Raw genomic sequence first — 17,849 nt, 5'->3', positions numbered from 1 at the left:
CGGCTTTGGGCACCTCAGTATAAAGAGGACAGTGAGTTGCTGGAGCAGGTCCGAAGAAGGGCAACTAGGCTTGTGAAGGGCTTAGAGAATATGCTCTACAAGCAGAGACTGAAGGAACTGGGGCTGAGGGGAGACCTTATTGCCCTCTTTCAATATCTGAAAGGTGCTTACAGAGAGAGTAGGTTGGTCTCTTCTCACTGGTGACAGGTGATAGGATGAGGGCAAATGGCCTCAACTTGCATTAAGGTGAGTTTAGGTTGGATATCAGGAAAAACGTCTTTACAGAAAGGGTTGTTAAGCACTGGAAAAAGCTCCCCAGGGAGGTGGTTGAGTCACCATCCATTGCTGTGTTTGAAAACCGTTTGGATGTGATGCTCAGGGACATGATTTAGTGAAGGGTTGTTAGAGCTGGTAGTATGGTTAGGCTGTGGTTGGATTTGATGATCTTTAAGGTCTTTTCCAACCTGAGCTATTCTATGATTCTATGACTCTCTGGTGGAGTAACTATCCCTGGCAGTTTTCAAGAAGAGGGTAGATGTAGCTCTGAAAAGTATTGTTTAGTAGTATAGTGGTGATGAATCAGTAGTTGGACAATATGATTTAGTAGTCTAACCTTAATGATTTTGTGATTCTGTGAAAAGAAGGTCAACTCTCTTACAATTTACAATGCAGGCCATGCTCCATTAATTCAAGTACAAGGTTAAATACAATGCTTGTAAATATCTCAGTGGCCTGAAATGAAATTTGCCTTGGAAGTGTAAGTGGCAGGGAAATGCAGACACAGAAATAACATGCTAATGCCATTTATAATCCAGGTAGAAACAGATCAGATACATCTCAATCTAGTCTACTGTGCAAGCTAAGTTCAAACTTATCAAAAAATTTAAGCATATACCTTAAAAAAAATCATTCTAGTTTCCCAACCTCCACTGAACCTCAAGGCAGAAATTGTTACCAAAGTCAGTTGTAGAAACCTCATTCATAAGTATGCCATCTCACAGATACTCATTGAAAAATTACATCATTACAATTTTTACATCTGCGTGAGAATCCTTGTTTATCATATACAGAATAGATCAGAATATCATCTTCTCTTCTAATTGTTTTCTGGGAGCAAGGGAGTAGGAAAAAATAGCTAAAACAAAGCAAGTAGTCTGTATATATACGCTTCCTGTTCACTGGCATCAAAGAGGCCTGCAGCAATAGGAACCAAATGAAGGAACACATTACCATGGTGAAGATCACATTATATCACTGCTAAAGAAGCATCTTGTTCAAGAGAATATTATGGAAATATGGAATAAAAAGCACCAAATCCCTCTAAAAAAGCCAGTATTTGCACCCATCTATGGGTAACTATACATTGAACTACTATTTGAACCCCTGCTTTTCCACATAAAGACACAAATATCCTGTTTTCTTTCTCTGTAGTTACACATGCAGCCCTGAAATGAATTTTGTATTTGACACCTCAAATGCAAATCTCAATGTGTAAATGTAAAGCAACTTACAAAATATTTGCTGCTGATAAAAAACAGAGGCATAACAATACTCATAATCCCACAAAAATATTCAGACCTTACTTTATGCTGGGGGAGAGGTGGGCTTAATGCATCTTTCAAGAATTTTCAGTTACAAAACTCCTAGGATGTTTGTATTTCAACTGGATTTTGATTCTAAATTTTCCCTATAAAACAAGGCTGAAATATGTAACTCTCTATACAGACATTTTTAGTGCCATCTCCTGGTTGTAAGAAAAAACTGAAAAATCATATATTAAATCATACATAAAGCTTGCCCGTGCTTTCCTTGCTGCATGTGGCAAAACTCTTTGGATGCTATTGGCAAGAGTAAGATGTCATGGTGAAAACAGATGTCATAAAGTTGTTGATAAATGCAGCTTATCACCTTGTGCTGGCTTTCCCCAATCTGCAAGAGCAATATTTTGTCTATGGAAATTATAATACATGAGCTACATTTGAGTGTACTCTTTCAATATATTACTGTATTTTAGATAGCTAGTATCGATTTTAAAACATAATGTCCAAGCACACAAAGCACAGAATAAAAATAAAAAGCTGAGTATAAAGTGACCTCTTAATGCAGATTTGTTAAGTGCTGGCAAAATGCCTAATACTCTTGAGGGATTTTACCGTTTCTGGGTATATCAGATCTTTCTGGTGTCAAGCCTAATACTCTCCAGGGAATTTTTGTAAGTTGCCTTGGGCCTTTATAACAGCCCCAATATACATGTTGGTATCACTAGTTATTTACATTTTGTTGAATATTTTGTCATCAAAACAAAGTTTTGAACACTTGTAATAAAAACTCTAAAAGTACACAGTCAGTTCACTGTAAATTACTGCCTTCTATTCTTAATTTTCAAGAGTTTTCTGAACATCATTTATTTTCAGGAATTGACACATGACTGAAACGTTAGATGGAAAAATAAAATAAATTAAGCTGAAACAACCACTCCAAAGGAATGTCTTGCAACAGGCATCCACCAATTTTTACATTAAATAGACCTTTTGTATATGTTATAAAAGGCGTGACAAAACCCAAAGAGACCTTCCTCAAATCTAATTAGGATTGCAGGCCTAGATTACAATCTCTTCATCCAATGCTTAGAACTAATTCTAGAATTAAGCTCAGAGAGTCCCATGTTCTCATCTACCCCATTGGAAACAGGACAGAGAAATCCATCAAGACCCTTCCCTGTTTGATCAAGAACGAATGTTATCAACAACTGTCAGAGCTGTAATTAATGACTTCTTTGCCTTGATGGGTTGTATGCTCCTTTTCAAACATGTCAAGTCCACTGAAGCATATGCAGGCTGGAAAATCTGTCAAATTGGATATAATTAAGATCATTATCACTTAATCACTTTGCTGTACCTAAACATTGTCAATAAGTAGGCTTAAAAACTCCTGAAAATTGATTTTTTAAACACAACTTAAAAAGAAAATAAGACCTGAATCAAGCTTTCTTTGTAAGGAACTGCACAGAATGCTGATGAACAACTTGTTTTCAGGCTGTGCCAAGTGACACATAAAAACAACAGTACTACAGAGCAAAATAAGTGTGTAAAAAAGATTTAAAATGAGACTCAAGCTGCTTACTGATTAACACTTCTGCACATAACAGACTTCACAGACCTGGGTAGTTATTGTCCAGAAGTGAAACAAGGCTCTCTTAGACAATGGAGACAAATGATCCTTTCTAATCAGGTTTAACAGTTCTCACACAGCCTACCAGCATTAGAGGTGCTGTTCCTTCCAATGCCTGTGAAAAAAGATAAAAAGACCCTCCATCTCCATCCTCCTACTCCCCTCAAAAAATCTTCCTAGTTATAATACAGCCTCAACTGTTGAGCAGTTTTAATAGAGCAACCAGAATGGAACAAAAGGTGAGCTTAGTTTCCAAGTCTTGGACTCCCTTCATATGCTGTATCATCTGCTGCTAGAGACAACAGGGTAAGCAAGAAGATGGCTACAGCTCTCTTGACTAAGAGCTGCTCACAATTTCTAGAAAGTCTTGCAAAATATACTAGCTCAAACCACAAACAGATAAGTAAAGAAGACCAAAAGCCTTCTCCCTTCCTGTGTCCATCTGGTGCATCTCTGCTGTGTTACAAGCACAATGGCTGGAAGTGCAGCAGCTACGCCACCTCCACAAACAGCACCTCAATAGCAATCACTGCAGAAACTTTCCATTGGACAAATTTGAGCTGCTTGAAGACTATAATATGTTATCTAACATTACAGGAAAATCTGCTTTAAGCTTCAAATGAACTTCCATAAATACATAAATATGATCGCAGTGATTCAGACCAAGTCCCCAGCTCCCCCAGCAGGACCCTACCCTCCACTGTCCCCAACTAGACAATGATGAGGGAAACAGCCCAGGTGTCCTCCACTACCTAAACTACCAGAATTATGTTTATTTTTAATACCTCTTGATGGACTTCAGGAAAATATGTTTGCATTCATTTAGTAAGAGAGGGATACAGGTGATGAACATGTTGGTCATCTGGAAGACACATGATGTCTTCTGAAATATTAGGGATTTTTATTGCCATGTTAGTCACAATAGTCCTCAGGATGTGTCTGAACATCATCCAGCTCACATTCAAAAAAACATTGTCTGTACAAATGAGTGAATAAGAAAAGCAGTAAGAACAGCTTATTTAGAGAAGATAAGCTAAGCAGTACATCTTCAAATACATAATGTGGCCTAGGTATCGCTACAGTTGTAATTTGAGCCATTCTAAGATTAGGATTTCTTTTAAAATTTACCATAGTAATAGAACATTCTGTAGAAAGCTGGATTTCTTAAATTACATTATTTTTCAGTACAAGACATTTGTCAAAAGATCTTCTGCACTGGAAAAGAGAAGCTGAAAACTAATGTTATCACCTACTGGACTTCTATCTTCCTCTGCTGTTCTCACCTCTTTCTGCTTATTTTTCCCTGATGTCTTTACCAACTCTGTCACCCGAGCAGCTTCTGTCAATAAAGATTTGCTTTGAAAGTCTGAGCAAATCTAATAAGTGTGAAACTGAATATTCACAAAAAGTGAATACACATATCAAATGAAATTAGAGACTGTAGATTTCCAGTGTCAATTATGTTTAATGTTATGCCTGAATTTTGCACCAAATTTCTGTGTCAAAATATCCCCTTTGGGAACATACATCAGTGTCTACTAAGACTTGCTTTTTTTCTTCATATAATAAAAATGTACAGTATGCTTTAGGTTCTCATCATGCACAAAAGTGTAACATTTTCTCCTAATGTGATTTAAGGTAGTGCCCTTTCTAAAAATCGTTGTCTGTCAAAGCTTTCAATCACCATAAAAGATAGTTCTCATGCAAATAAAAAATTCTCAGCCTGTTGCTGAGGGCATGTTGTGTTTACTGTAGATTATTATTGTCCTCTTAGTGCATACAATACCATCTCCTGTCCCAATAAACTAATAAATATATAAATAAATATCCACAGAAAACAAGGCACACAGTTGGACTGCTCTAAAATATTCTGTTCTTTCCTTCTTCTCTGTTGTGGTGCTGTTTATCCATTACTGAAAGAGAATAGGGAAGCTTAGAATTTTCTAAAACCACTAAGTCAGTCTGTTGTGTATCTTGCTGCTTTTACTATCCCATATGTTTTAAAGAAAAAAAAGAGAAAAAATAATTAAAAAAACCCTCACACTTCTGAATTGTGCAAGCTTCTTTAAATCATCTTGAGACAATTGTAAGAGGAAAATCATTGACTTCTTCAGAAAAAGCTTTATTTTTTGTTTAAATAAAATGCCTATTGGAAGACATTCCCTCTATGTAACAGCCACTAGAAAGTGACAAAATATGAAAGAACTGCACAGGCACTTGTTAGAGAAACAAGGTTGAAACAGCATATCAGGGATCAAAGACTTAAAAATTAACTGGATGTGGCTACGTGGAGGAATCTTTTTTCTTCCATAGTGGATATACTTCTTCAACATTGTAAGCAGTATTGTTAATAATTATGATTAATCCCAATCAATAGAAACATAGAATCTTAAGTCCCCGGTATCTGAAGCTCATAGTATCTTCTTCCATGGTAACTATTTACATTTTATAGAATTTCTGCTATTCTATAAATTCTCAAAATCACAACATATTCTCTCATTTACAAGTGTAATATTTTAACATCCACTTGATGAAGGGGAACAGGGTACAGTTAAGGTCTATGCAGATCTCCTGTGTCATCTGACTACAGAAGAAAAATACAGAATATGCTTTTGGAAGACAAGTATATCATCAATCATTCTCTTTGTCTCCTTATCTCTTTTCCAGTGTTCCTCTCTTGCGTTACAATTGTCACTACCTCTTGTCTTTTCAGTCACATATTTATTACAAGCAAACAGTGTTTACGTAGCAGTGTTAATTGCAAACTTCCTCAGTGCCAGGCCTTCTGCTGGAATCTCTCTATTCACTATCCCACAAAACAGCAGACTGATTTAAATGTGTGACAGGAGAGTGGGCCAAGGAAGAAGGGTGGAAATGACAACTGTCAGGAACACCGTGGTTACACATAGTAGACCGAAATTCCCAAATACCAAAGACAATAAACTAGGTGATACACTCTTTGCCATGTGATGATCTCTGCAAAGTATACAGCTGTGGAGTAACTGTTACATTAGGCTATTTTAGAAATACAAGACACAGATCCATGCTGTGATAAGTTTAAAAAATCACCTTGAACTGAGCTAGAATTAGGCTCTATCTGCAGACTGAGAGAAGTTCCTCTAAAGCTCATAGAGTAAAGAATCCACTTCCTCTCACTGCCAACAGCAGAAGCTTGAAGCCAAATGCTGTGAGGAATAGAGGAATACCCACCACCACCACCACCACAGCAAGCACCAGTCAGAGGTCTTCCAAGGAATATATATATGCATTACGATTGGTCCGACTCAGCAGAACACTCAAGCAGGCAGTTAACTTTCAAGCCATTCTAAAATACTGATGGTTTCAAGTTTGTATGCCGTGCTGAAGTGGATGGACTTAATGAATTTTAATGCAAACAAAGTGAAGAAGGAAAATTTAAAAAAGCAATCCACTTGGAATAAAAGAAGAAATCTGTCTCCTTTTCTGCATTTGCACTCAAATGAAAATCAAAATTTCTTTTGGTGTTTCAAAATATTTAATTGTTTTCCATCCATGAAATTCTAATGTCTAATTACATTAAGTTCTCAAAGTAAGATATTCTAATTCCTCAAAAGTAGCATCTCAATTTCCAGCAAAGCCAGAATCAATAATTTCTGAAACCTTAAAGTCCTCTTTAATCTTTACTGACCCAGGAGCAGACAGGAAAGTAATTCCAGATAGACATGTAATTCTCTGATGTAAAAGCACTTACCCACTGAGTACCAGGCTACAAATCTTGTGAGAGCTACGTTTCATTATTTTCTATAGCATACACAGTGGTTCCAAAAGACAAACTGCAAATGTGTGGTTAAGACATGCTCCAAAATGCTTTACAGCTTGCCTTGTCTAAGTACACGAAAGAACTATGACTACACTGCTGTTATCATGAGTAAGCAGTTGTTAGTCATGGAAGGAAAGCTGTGTTCATGTATCCAAGACAGAATATTTCTGACAGTACTCACAAAATTCTGTCTCTATAGAGCACAAAGTGACTATCTGGATCTGTTGAGTTACATTAGAAAAGCAAAGACTATGCTGTTTATAAGGAAACATAGGACAGCTTAGGGTGTATGAGCAACTGCTGTCAATTACAATGCTCCTAGCCATAATCAAGTGATGAATTACCTTAGTGAAAAATAGTAGAACATTCTGCTTCAATATCTCTTCTGTTGCAGTAAAAGAATGGTAAAGAAGAGACAGGATTTCATCAATTAAAATCAGTATAATCTAGATACATATAGTACTGCAGAAGAAATGTCATTACCTGTGCATAGGGAAAATATGTTTCCAAATTCCTGTTGTTTTGTCAGCAAAAACTGTGGGCCTGGACTTCCCATTTGTAACCTTTTGTCTCCTGGGACTTAAAGCAGGAAGGTGAATTGTACTATTAATGATGAGGCTCTGAGGACCTACCCCTCCTGAAAGAGGTTCTCTTTGAATGTACATCGGTGAACATGTTTCCAATATCTGGGCTTGGGCTGCTGCTACCTGAAGATGGTTAGGGCATTTCTGCATGAACTTGGATAAGTGGGATCTCCTGCCACTGAACAACACAGGTACATGAGGAATAACCTTGGTCAGTTGGCTCATACTGCATGACCTCCTGTTCATTTATAAGCAGTTAATGTAAACAAAGAGTATTTTTACAGACCCATAGCTATGACTGATATCAATCCAGAGTTAGTAAGTAATCCCTCATAAATGTCTGTTTTTTTTTAAAAAAAAAAGCATTAAAAAAAAAAAAAAAAAAAAAAAAAAGAAAAAAAAAAAAAGATGTAGTAAATAACACCAAATAAAAGAGAGGTCTGCTTGGAGCTCGTAACTCTGTGACGTCACTGGCTACAAGCAACAAAGTACAAGTGTTACAGTGCCAGTTAAGGAAAAAGAACAAAGCTAAGCAAAGGCTCACAACTTCAACACAAAGAGAACCTGCCTCTTCAAAAGCTGAAGACTGCAATAAGGTCAGCTACCTTCACATTAGCTAAACCAGCCATGAAATGAAGTGAATGCTAAGCAAGTGAAAGAATGCAGCCAGCACTGAAAAGACTCCCTTACAGACTGTGGTCACTACGATGAACAGGCTATCTCCTCTTTTCCTGTCACCTCTTTGGTCTGTTAATTAAAATGGTGTTGCAAAGCAAACACAGCAGGGCAGCATTATGTAGATGTAGACAAAAAAGGAAAGAGATGCCAGTTCACATTTTAAAGAATGTACACACAAGAAAATTGAGAGGGAAAAGCAAAACCACAGAAATGTCCCTGGCCCTTCCAGCTCTGGTGGGTATTCAAAAACATAACTGCTGTTCCTGCAAAAGCGGATTTCCATTGTAAATCTGGAGATATGCTCTAACTTGGACGCCATCATTCAGCTGCAAAATTTCAAGAATATCTTCCAATTTATGCCAGTAATTTTGCAACTCTGACTTTCCACTAAAACACTTTTCTTTATTTTACTTTTCCCATTACTTCATTCTTAGAAGACAAAACCTTAAAGGGTTTAAATGATCTTCTCAGCCATGAATTAACAAACAGCAGCATCAAAGAATCATAGAATCAGCAAGGTTGGAAAAGACCTCCAAGATCTAGTCCAACCATCCACCTACCACCAATATTTCCCTATAATCCATGTCTTTTAGCACATCTGAGCATTTCTTGAACACCTCAACTAGATCTAAACATTTCCTGGCCTAAAAAAGATCTGTAGAAAAAAAGCTGCATCAGTGAAATCACTAGGCTAATATGTCACATAGATTGGGTAATATCACCCTAATTCAGATGAATAGTACATGCCCAACTTTAGTCACTGGGTTCATATGTTTAACATTAATGTACATGTTCTAGTAGTTTGTTGAATCATGGATACAGTGCCTAGTTAACTTGGGTAGATACACAAATTAAGTTGATAGGAATAAAGCTGAGGTTCATTTTCAATTATGGTTTTCATTCACGTATACATTATGGTTTGAACTCAGCGTTACAACTTCTGTGCAGCAAATAATTGATCTGTAACTTTTATCTTCAGCACATGAGATTTTCAGCATTGAAGCCAGAAAAGTTATGACCAGTTATTCATGACTGAAGTTTGTGTGAAGTTTCATATTAAACTCTTCCCATGCACTGCCAAAAAAAATAAAAATAAAAATAAAAATAAAAATAAAAATAAAAATAAAAAATATATATATATAACACCAAACATGCCTTTTGCAAAACAGCATTCATAGCACATCTCCAGAATAGAGTAGAAGTCATCTAAGCAACTGTAGAGATACATACACATGGACAGATACTCACACACACATACACTACAGGTTGAACTCATCAGCAATGAAAGACCTATGTATATTACATTCAAAGGCAAAAGCACTACCCTGACTGACATTTTTTAAGAAGAGATACCCTATTGACACTGAAATGGTCATAAAATATGTATTCTATATATTATCTTTCTTCCTTATATTTGTTTGTCCATAATAAAACTCATGTAGTACACAAATTATATGCAGTATTATTAATTTTCACGCCTAGCTGAAGCGCATATCACTATTTTCAATTCAACTAAGGACAGGCAGAGCTGGATGTTCTGAAATTCTCAGTTTGTTTTAAAGGCAGAATGTACCATGCCCTAACACAGGTGAGTAGCTCCTTAGAAGAGGACACACATAGGCGGCAGTTTCATTGGCAAAGCAATATAGCATGGATCTATAAATGGGGCTACAAAAAATGAACATTCTTGTCAATAATCCCTGCCTGCAAAAAGTACTAATATAATCAAAGAAATACATGACAAATGCATCAGCTTTATTAGGTAGAAGTGCCTTTGGTTTAATCAACAGAAGTACACACAGTTTACACAGACCTGCCAGCTCAGGTAAAATCCAGGTCAAAGCTGGTTGATCTCCCTGCTGTTCTCCTCTGTACTCTATTTTACAATGATGAAGACAGTTCTGTTTCGCCTCACTTTTATCATTGTCTACTGCTGTTTTTCTACATTTGGAGAAAAGATTTCTGGGCCTCTAATTTCTTTCCTCAATCCGCTAGGATATATTTTGAACCAAATGCTCTGCAAGTACACACAAGTGCATTCGGTTTGTTCCTTTGGATGAAAGCAGAAACAAGTTATTTCTCTAGAATTCATTTTCATTTTCCTGATTCTATAATGAAGAAGTATAACATTATTTTAATGTGCAAACAAAATATTAAAACATCTTGAAGAGAGTTACCTCCCCCATCTTTTCAAATGAGAACTTCGCATTAATGACAGTATTATTTGGTCACAAATGCCCTTTCATTGATTTCATTTGTTTCATACCAGCTACCATTAAAATGCCATTCTCATATCAAAGCCAGTGGGGCCCAACTGATTCTAACCAAAACACTGGATATATCTAGAGGCGCATTAAAGCATATGTAACAAACTAAAAACCAGTAGTTATGCTAGTTATGTTCTAAAAGTCTATCTGACCTTCACACCATAAATAGCTTCTGATTATAGCGACTTACATGACAATTTGAAATGCTAAATAAGACTGAAACTTACAATACAAGAATACCAAAGAATATTACATTTGTGTGAGATGAATTATTTTTCTGTACCAAAGAAACACAAGCACTTGCTACCTTTCAGTGAGATATTTCCCTCCATCCATGAGACAGTGCAGTGCTCTGTCTAACTCATAGTGATGTCAAAGGAAATACAATTAGGTTGATTGCTTCTGAGGTCTCCTTTTTTTAAGCTGACATTACTCAAAGCTTTATTAATGTACCTCTATCAATAACAACATGACAACAAAGTTACACAACAATGATTTATAAATTCACTTTCAGAAAATCATGCAGCAAAATTTAAAGTCAGATTGAACCTCTGGAAAATGTTATTAGTAATCCTTCAAAAAGCAAAACAAAGAATTCACAAACCTGTGCCAGCAGCACGGTATGCCACACTGTCTGCTGCTCCAGTGCAGTTTAGAAAGAGTTGGCTTACCACTTCACCCACTGAAGTAGCAGGCAAACACCCTTCAGCTCCAGTAAGACCTGAGTCAGACTGCTGCAGAGGCCAGTTGAAAGAGATGTAATGAATCTAGGATACATGCAGTTATGTGACATTTATCAGGGCACTTTGCGCATTAGGTAGCAAGCACCATCCCTAAACAAAGAAAGCTGAAGGACTCTAACTTCAGCTCCAAAGCAGCTGCCATGCAGTGTGGGAGCAGACGTGGTCACCTCTCTTTGTACTCCTGGACTGTGTGCTGCAGGACTGTGCACACATCCTCAGCCCATCATGAACAAAGACAGCCTCTTCCCCACCCACCTGCCCCATCTCAGCACCAGTCCAGGGGAAAGCATCAATGCCTCACTAACAGTCCTACAGAAACAGAGCCCTGGAGGCTCCTGTTGTTGCTGTGCCCTGCAGCTGTGTGCAACAAGCATGCACCCAGGCAGAGGTACCAGCCCTTGGCTTGATAACTAATTTTTGGAAAAGTGCGTCCACACCAAATGAAGTACTGGTATGATGACTGCTGCACAGGTGCTGCATAGGTACCTGGCTATAGCTCACAATCAAAACAACTGCAGTGATGGGTTTTGCTTTTCCTTCCCAAGGGAAGGAGTTTCAGCTGGAAAAAAAATAAATAAATAAATAAAAAAATTGAACAGAGTTCTGGAAATTAAGGTTGGGACAACATGCAGATTAGGAATAGCTGCAGTAAAGGAAGATAATGTAGCTTCAAAACTTAAACTACAAATAAGCCTTCCACTCAATTTACACAGAATCTTTCTGACCCTCTATGCTACCTGCTATCTCAGAAACCATGCACTGCTATCATAGGTGCCTCACAGAGTATCTACCGTTTTGACAGCTCATGTTCTTTTCACAACACCTGTACTTTTGGACTACCACGAGGGGCTGATTTCCAAACCACAGTACCCTGATGATACTTCACTTTTGTTAAATGCGGGTGGTCAGCCAAGGAAAGCAAGGGGAGGGATGAACAGTCTGAGGGTTTTCTGGTACTCCAAGATTTGCAGGAAGCCTTCTTGATAGAGCATCAATGAACCAGGCATAAAAAAGCCAGAGGAAGTTCTCTGCAGCACAGTAAGATGACCAACCTCCAAACATGACTGAGTTTCTCAGCACTAGCATAATAAAATATACTAATTACTTATTGCTTGCATCACTGTAATTCCTGGGAAGATTAGTCACAGTAAGGAATGCCTTTGTGCAAGGAGCTGTACAAACACAGCACAGAACGTAGCCACCGCTAGTTGCTGTGACTATCACCAGGAGGGCAGTTGCTATCAGGATGATGTATGTCCTCGTACAAGTGGGACCCAGCACTTTTACCACTCCACTAGAAAAACTTTCTCAGGTCTTTACGATGGTGATTAGAACCTCCTCAACTCCGTTAGAACTGAGGGCAGCAAGGCAGAACTATTGCAAGTGGCTGCTGCAACACAGCAGCATGAACTTCCCAAGGAGTGGCGTTACTCTCATTAGGATGAGCTACAGAGTTCAGGGAGCTGGTGGAGAAACCCAACACAACCTGACGGCAGCGAGCACCCGTCCGAGGCATGCTTAGTGAAGTGCCGCTGACAGCTGCAGCACCCTCACACACTGTGGCTTCTGTGAAACCCGACTCTTGCGCCTTGTACTCACGCCGCTGCCCCGCTCGCGTTGCCCATCATGACTTTGGACCCTCCAGGAGCGCGGCCGCAAATGCTGACACTGCAGCATCAGCAGCAGAGAAGGTGCGAGTGCAAGCAGGACCCGGCGCGGCACCGGCAGCGTCCCCGTGGGAGGCAGATCCACAGGGCCAGAGCCACCTGCCCCGGTGTCCCGCTGCTACCACCACGCGCTTCTGCGGGCAGATGTCCCAGGAGACGGCCACCACCACCCGTACAACTCCCACACACCTCGCAGCTGAAACTTCAGCAGCTTCAAGCCGGGCGAAAAGCTGCCCCCGCGGACTCGGGAGAGGAGAGCACAGCTGAAAGCCGTGAATGTCGTGGCTGTGATACCGGGGAGGCTGAGCTGCCCGGCCGCAGTGCTGCCCCTTGCTGTGCAGTGCCAGGCTGACGGCCGGCCCAGGGCCAGCTACCGCGGGGACCGGGCACCGGGACCACGCCTCGCCCCCCGCCTCGCCTCGCCTCGCCTCGCCCCGCCCCGCTGCGCCGCTCACGCCGCTGCCGCCGCTCCGCGCAGCCGGTGGCAGTCGCGCCGTCCTCCGGCGGTTACCTATCTCCGCTTATTCACTCGCGGCGCGACCCGCCTGCAGGGAGGGTGTGTGTCCCGTCCTGCCAGACGACGCTGCGCCCTTGTCTCGCGGCTGCAAGCTGGCCAGCGTGGTGAGTAACGGCCAGCTAACCTCACCACAGGCTCGTTTGTTTGGCTTTTTCTCCCCCGCAACTCCACTCTCCCCCTCCCCGCTGTGACGCGGGGGACCAGAGCTGCCGACTCACCCTCTCCCGACGTCGGAGGAGCCGAGCTCCCCCTACCCTTCCCCGGGGAATGAAGGCAGACGGGACCGGACGGAAAAGGGCGCGGAGCGGTCGCGCACTCCTCGCCACGCTCACCTCTCGCCTCCTCGCCGGCAGCGCGGAACCCGTCCGGGCCATGCCGTCATGTGCCCGCCGGCCCCGCCGTTAACCCTTGCCGCGGCTGCGTGGCGGTGGCACTTCTAGGGCTGAAGGGGCACTGCAGGGGATGAGAGCATTGGAGGGTGGCACGGGGAGATCCGTGGGACTGCATGGGGATTTAAAGGACTACACGGGACTATATGGATCTTTAAGGGGAGGGGGGAGGCTGCTGGGAAGCTGTTGTGGGGTGCAGGAGTGGCCAGTGTAGCGAGGGGGAGGTGAGGAGAGGGGACAGCGCCTCTGGAATGGGGAAGAGGATCAGGGGGTTAGATGCTTGATGATGCTTTCCTGGGCGATTTTCAGAAATGTGGTGTGAAGGCAGAGGTTCTTGTAAACACCAGAGGTCGGATTAGCAACAGAATAAGGAAAAACTGATTGGAAGATACTGAGTCAGATCTGCTGCCTCGGTCTGCTCTCTCAGGAAGACCTCGCTCATGCAGACCCTGGTACTGGCCCCAGGAAGCATCTTTCACAGGTGGAGAGAGTAGCTCACAAATCAGAACTTCTGGTGTTGTCATGGATCATTTTTCTTTAATTGCTGTAAGTGGGTAACTGGGATTGTAAGTGGAGATAAGCAGCTGGAGAGCCAGGCTCAGAGATTACCTGATGACTCCCATGTCCAGGCTTTGTGGATGGGATGCTCACTAGCAGAGGTGTCCCAGAGCAAGATATCTCCTGCATGTGTGGCACCAAGAGAGTGTAGCAGCCTTACACCTTCTAAGCAAAGCAAGCCCAGAACCTTGGCTAGGTATTAATCCACTTCTCTAAATCCCAGCAAGTGGAACTGTGGCTGCCCTGATCACATCTTCCAAGGAGAAAGGAAATCTGCTCTTCTGCCAGCTTGTCTGCAAGAGCTGTAGGCTGCAGGCATGTGGATGGTTTGTCAGGGTGCATCCAGTCATTGAGCACCCAAGGCCAGCCTTAAGATCATTAGCTCTTCTGTGTTAAATATCTTGCTGTTTACTCACATTACATCAAATCCACATGACTCAAGTTGGTAAGAAGACCACAGCATATGTTTTTTACAAAACCAGAATACAAGGAAATGTTGAGGCTTCAGGGTTTTTTTTTCATATGGTGATACTGTTTTGCAGTCTCTTTGCTTCTAAGTGCACAGATGCTTAGGCAGCGATAGAGTTATGTCTAAATAAAATAAATACATGTAACATATACAGATTATCATAAAAGAAAAGTATTTGTAAGTAGTGCCTGACTTTTAAGAGCGTATTAAAAGCACTAATAAATGAGGAAGGGGTCTTTATCAAGTGAAAATGGCTGATTTATTTGTGAGCCAAGTAAATTAAAACATCCCATTTTGTTCTCACAGTACTCTGGAGCCCAGAACTTGTCATGCAATTACATTCTAGCTGGATCCCATCACTGAAAATCTCAGGGGTTAGCCCTGAACTGGTATTGAACTGACTGTAATGATACTAGTGGACTCACATTGCAAATGATCAATAGAAGTTTATCCAACAACAACAACAAAAATAGTAATTATTAAAAGATGTCTGCAAAATGTGTATTTCAGTTCAAAATTACTAAAACAGCTAAATTGCTCTATTTCAAACTCTGAGGACATTGTTAGAAAGCAAACTCAACACCCATAAAAAATCTTTATCCATTTTTGAGTAATTTTTATCTGTAGGAGGTAAATTGTCAATTCTTCTGTGAAAAAATTTGATGGATCCTAGCTGCATACTACTTTTTGAAACACATATTCTAAAGTACAAGGAGTATGCAGCCATTACATGCAGAAAGAGGGAGTTTTTGCTGTTGTCATTGAAGACCACTGAGAAGTATACTGAGCAGGGAACAAAAATGGCAGTGAAGATTTCACAATACCAAAACTAACACTGGACACTGCGGTTCAAATCTTCCTTAGTTTTTATAGAGTTGAAGATGTTTTCATATGCACCCATATTCATTCCATACAGGAAATGTCCTTGAAGATTGAAAGGTTAGTGCATTTTTCTGTCAGAAAACTTCTGCATTTTATTACATCAAATGAACTTGTTTCCATTTTTTCTCCTCTCTAGCTCAATCCCTGTATCCAATGGAGATAATGAATTCAGAAAGTGAATTCAGAATTCAGATACTTGACAGTTCACATCAGTATTCCCTGCAAACTCATGCTATCACCCAGCCAAGATCAAACTGGTTTTTACTGAGGTAAAGAAAATTGTTCTTTTGTCACTTTAGTCCCAAGTGAAATTTTCATAGTTCAGTAAAATCTTTGAGATACTCCTTGAGGAAATGTAAAGTTGCATGTTATATAAAATTATACCGAACCTATAATTTAAGCCTTCAGTTTACAAACTGCTAAATGCAGAAGCATTTTTACAAAGATTTTTTGTGAAAAGGATGTTCTCTCTTTTAATTTTTATCTGACTCCTGCTCTGCTTCCATGGGCTAGCAAACACAGTCACCAGCTGCTCTAATACTCTCACTTTAGATCCTGATTCTGGTTGCATAATGCCATTGGGTTTGTTGTCCAAAAAGGGTGTTATCATCAGGCATCGTGGAAAAAGACAACTGCTCATACAAATCTCTCTTTTTTTTCCTCAGAAAAGACCATCTTGCTGGATGAGCCCTGAAGAGATTTAAAAGATTGAGAAGGGCTTGTTTCCTTTTCGTGCCTCAGACATACTGACTAGAGTGAACACAAGGTTGAGCATACAATTTTTCAGACACAGCAGATATGAAGAAACTTTTTCAAGATGTTTTGCAGCAAGTGTTAGGTCATAACCAAATTGTTTCTTGAATTATACATGTGTCACATGCATCTGGGATGGACATTGAACATATTCCAATATCATGCAATTGTGTTTCCCTTATTTATCTGTAAAAGCAAGTGTTGTATGTTCTCCTCCTCAGCTTAGAATGGCTCCCTGGAGAAAGGAGAGACAACTGTCTGCCATCTTTTCTGCTTCAGCATTTTTGGGGCTGTGTTACACTTCACATGTCTTGTGGAGATGCTCTGCGGATCTCCTTTGCCCAGGGAGGTGGTGGAGTCTCCTTCTCTGGAGATGTTCAAGACCTGCCTGGATGCCTACCTGTGCTACCTGATGTAGGGAACCTGCTTTGGCAGGGGGGTTGGACTCGATGATCTCTGGACGTCCCTTCCAACCCCTGCAATTCTGTGATTCTGTGACAGGAAGATCAGGGTTTGTGGGCCCTGTGGCCTGGTCTTTTTTCTTCATCTTGCTAATGATGAGTTAACAAGACAAGGTGACATTTATCCAAGCCTTCTGAGAGGAGGGCTGTCTAATGCTATCATGACAAAAGAGAGCTACTGAGCTTTTTTTACTATGTAATTCTGATTACTATTTTTATATCCTGATTTCATTAATAGTTTTGTGATGGGTTCTACCTGTTATAAAGTAGACAAGGCAACGTATTTATCCTCCTCTTGGCTATACATTTAACACTATGTGGAACACATAGCTAACATTTCCAAAGTCACTAGCAGCATCTAGAGATCCTTACATTTATTTCCTGCATTGCAACTCCAGCATCTGACACTACCCTGCAATGTGAAATGATGTACAGAGTCAATCATTAGACTGGCATTTAAAAATTCCCTAGCGTGGTAAATAGAGTAAAAGGGAATAAGTATTGAAAAATACATGCATTCTGTTTACATCCTTGGAGAATCAGAGTTTGACAAATTCTACAAGACTAATACAGGCTAAACTTGAGCTGGTAAATAGAATTCATTTAAGTAAAATGTAGATCAATTAAATATAATATAAACCTATACAGAACTGTTTCAGAAGAATGCAGCCACTTTGTATAATAGCATGAGATACAGTGTAACTGTTTAAGGTCCGAAATAAAGATGAACTGCAGGTGAACTCCAAGTTCTATGGTGCCCCTCAAGAAGCTGGAAATGAGACTAATGAGTGGAATACATTTCCGAAGACATAAAAATTTGAAGGAGAAATCTTAGCATGAGCACTGCAGTTCAGCTAATATAGTTTGCTATCAACAGTTAACCAACGCTTTTCACTAGATATAGCTGAAGA

General features: G+C 40.3%; 2 protein-coding genes across 3 annotated transcripts in view; one reads left to right on the top strand and one right to left on the bottom strand.

Annotated features, from left to right (window-relative positions):
- Positions 1-13,297, bottom strand: part of GLIS3 (GLIS family zinc finger 3) — a 150,093-nt gene extending 136,796 nt beyond the window's left edge. For both annotated transcript variants that reach the window (XM_052700934.1, XM_052700935.1), the window contains exon 1: positions 13,099-13,297. The gene's annotated coding sequence lies outside the window, so the exon portion shown is untranslated. The remainder of the gene's footprint in view (positions 1-13,098) is intronic.
- LOC128089203 (uncharacterized) lies at positions 12,757-17,380 on the top strand. Its single transcript, XM_052700333.1, has 4 exons — positions 12,757-12,977; positions 13,121-13,530; positions 15,861-15,993; positions 16,390-17,380. The coding sequence occupies exons 1-4, from the start codon at positions 12,757-12,759 to the stop codon at positions 16,409-16,411; spliced, it is 786 nt and encodes a 261-aa protein (XP_052556293.1). The 3' UTR covers positions 16,412-17,380.
- The last annotated feature ends 469 nt before the right edge of the window (positions 17,381-17,849 follow it).

The sequence above is a fragment of the Tympanuchus pallidicinctus genome, unplaced genomic scaffold, assembly GCF_026119805.1.
Source record: "Tympanuchus pallidicinctus isolate F22 unplaced genomic scaffold, pur_lepc_1.0 scaffold4, whole genome shotgun sequence".
Taxonomy (NCBI): Eukaryota; Metazoa; Chordata; class Aves; order Galliformes; family Phasianidae; genus Tympanuchus; species Tympanuchus pallidicinctus.
Note: the sequence above shows the minus strand (reverse complement) of the source record. Positions and strands in the feature narration are given on the sequence as shown.

What these genes read in the sequence shown, in the direction of transcription:
- LOC128089203 (XM_052700333.1), top strand. Translation starts at nt 12,757, where the DNA reads ATGCTTAGTGAAGTGCCGCTGACAGCTGCAGCACCCTCACACACTGTG. An exon ending in GCGGCACCGGCAGCGTCCCC is followed by an intron (nt 12,978 to 13,120) that starts GTGGGAGGCAGA and finishes AAACTTCAGCAG; the next exon opens with CTTCAAGCCGGGCGAAAAGC. An exon ending in TCAAACTGGTTTTTACTGAG is followed by an intron (nt 15,994 to 16,389) that starts GTAAAGAAAATT and finishes TTTTTTCCTCAG; the next exon opens with AAAAGACCATCTTGCTGGAT.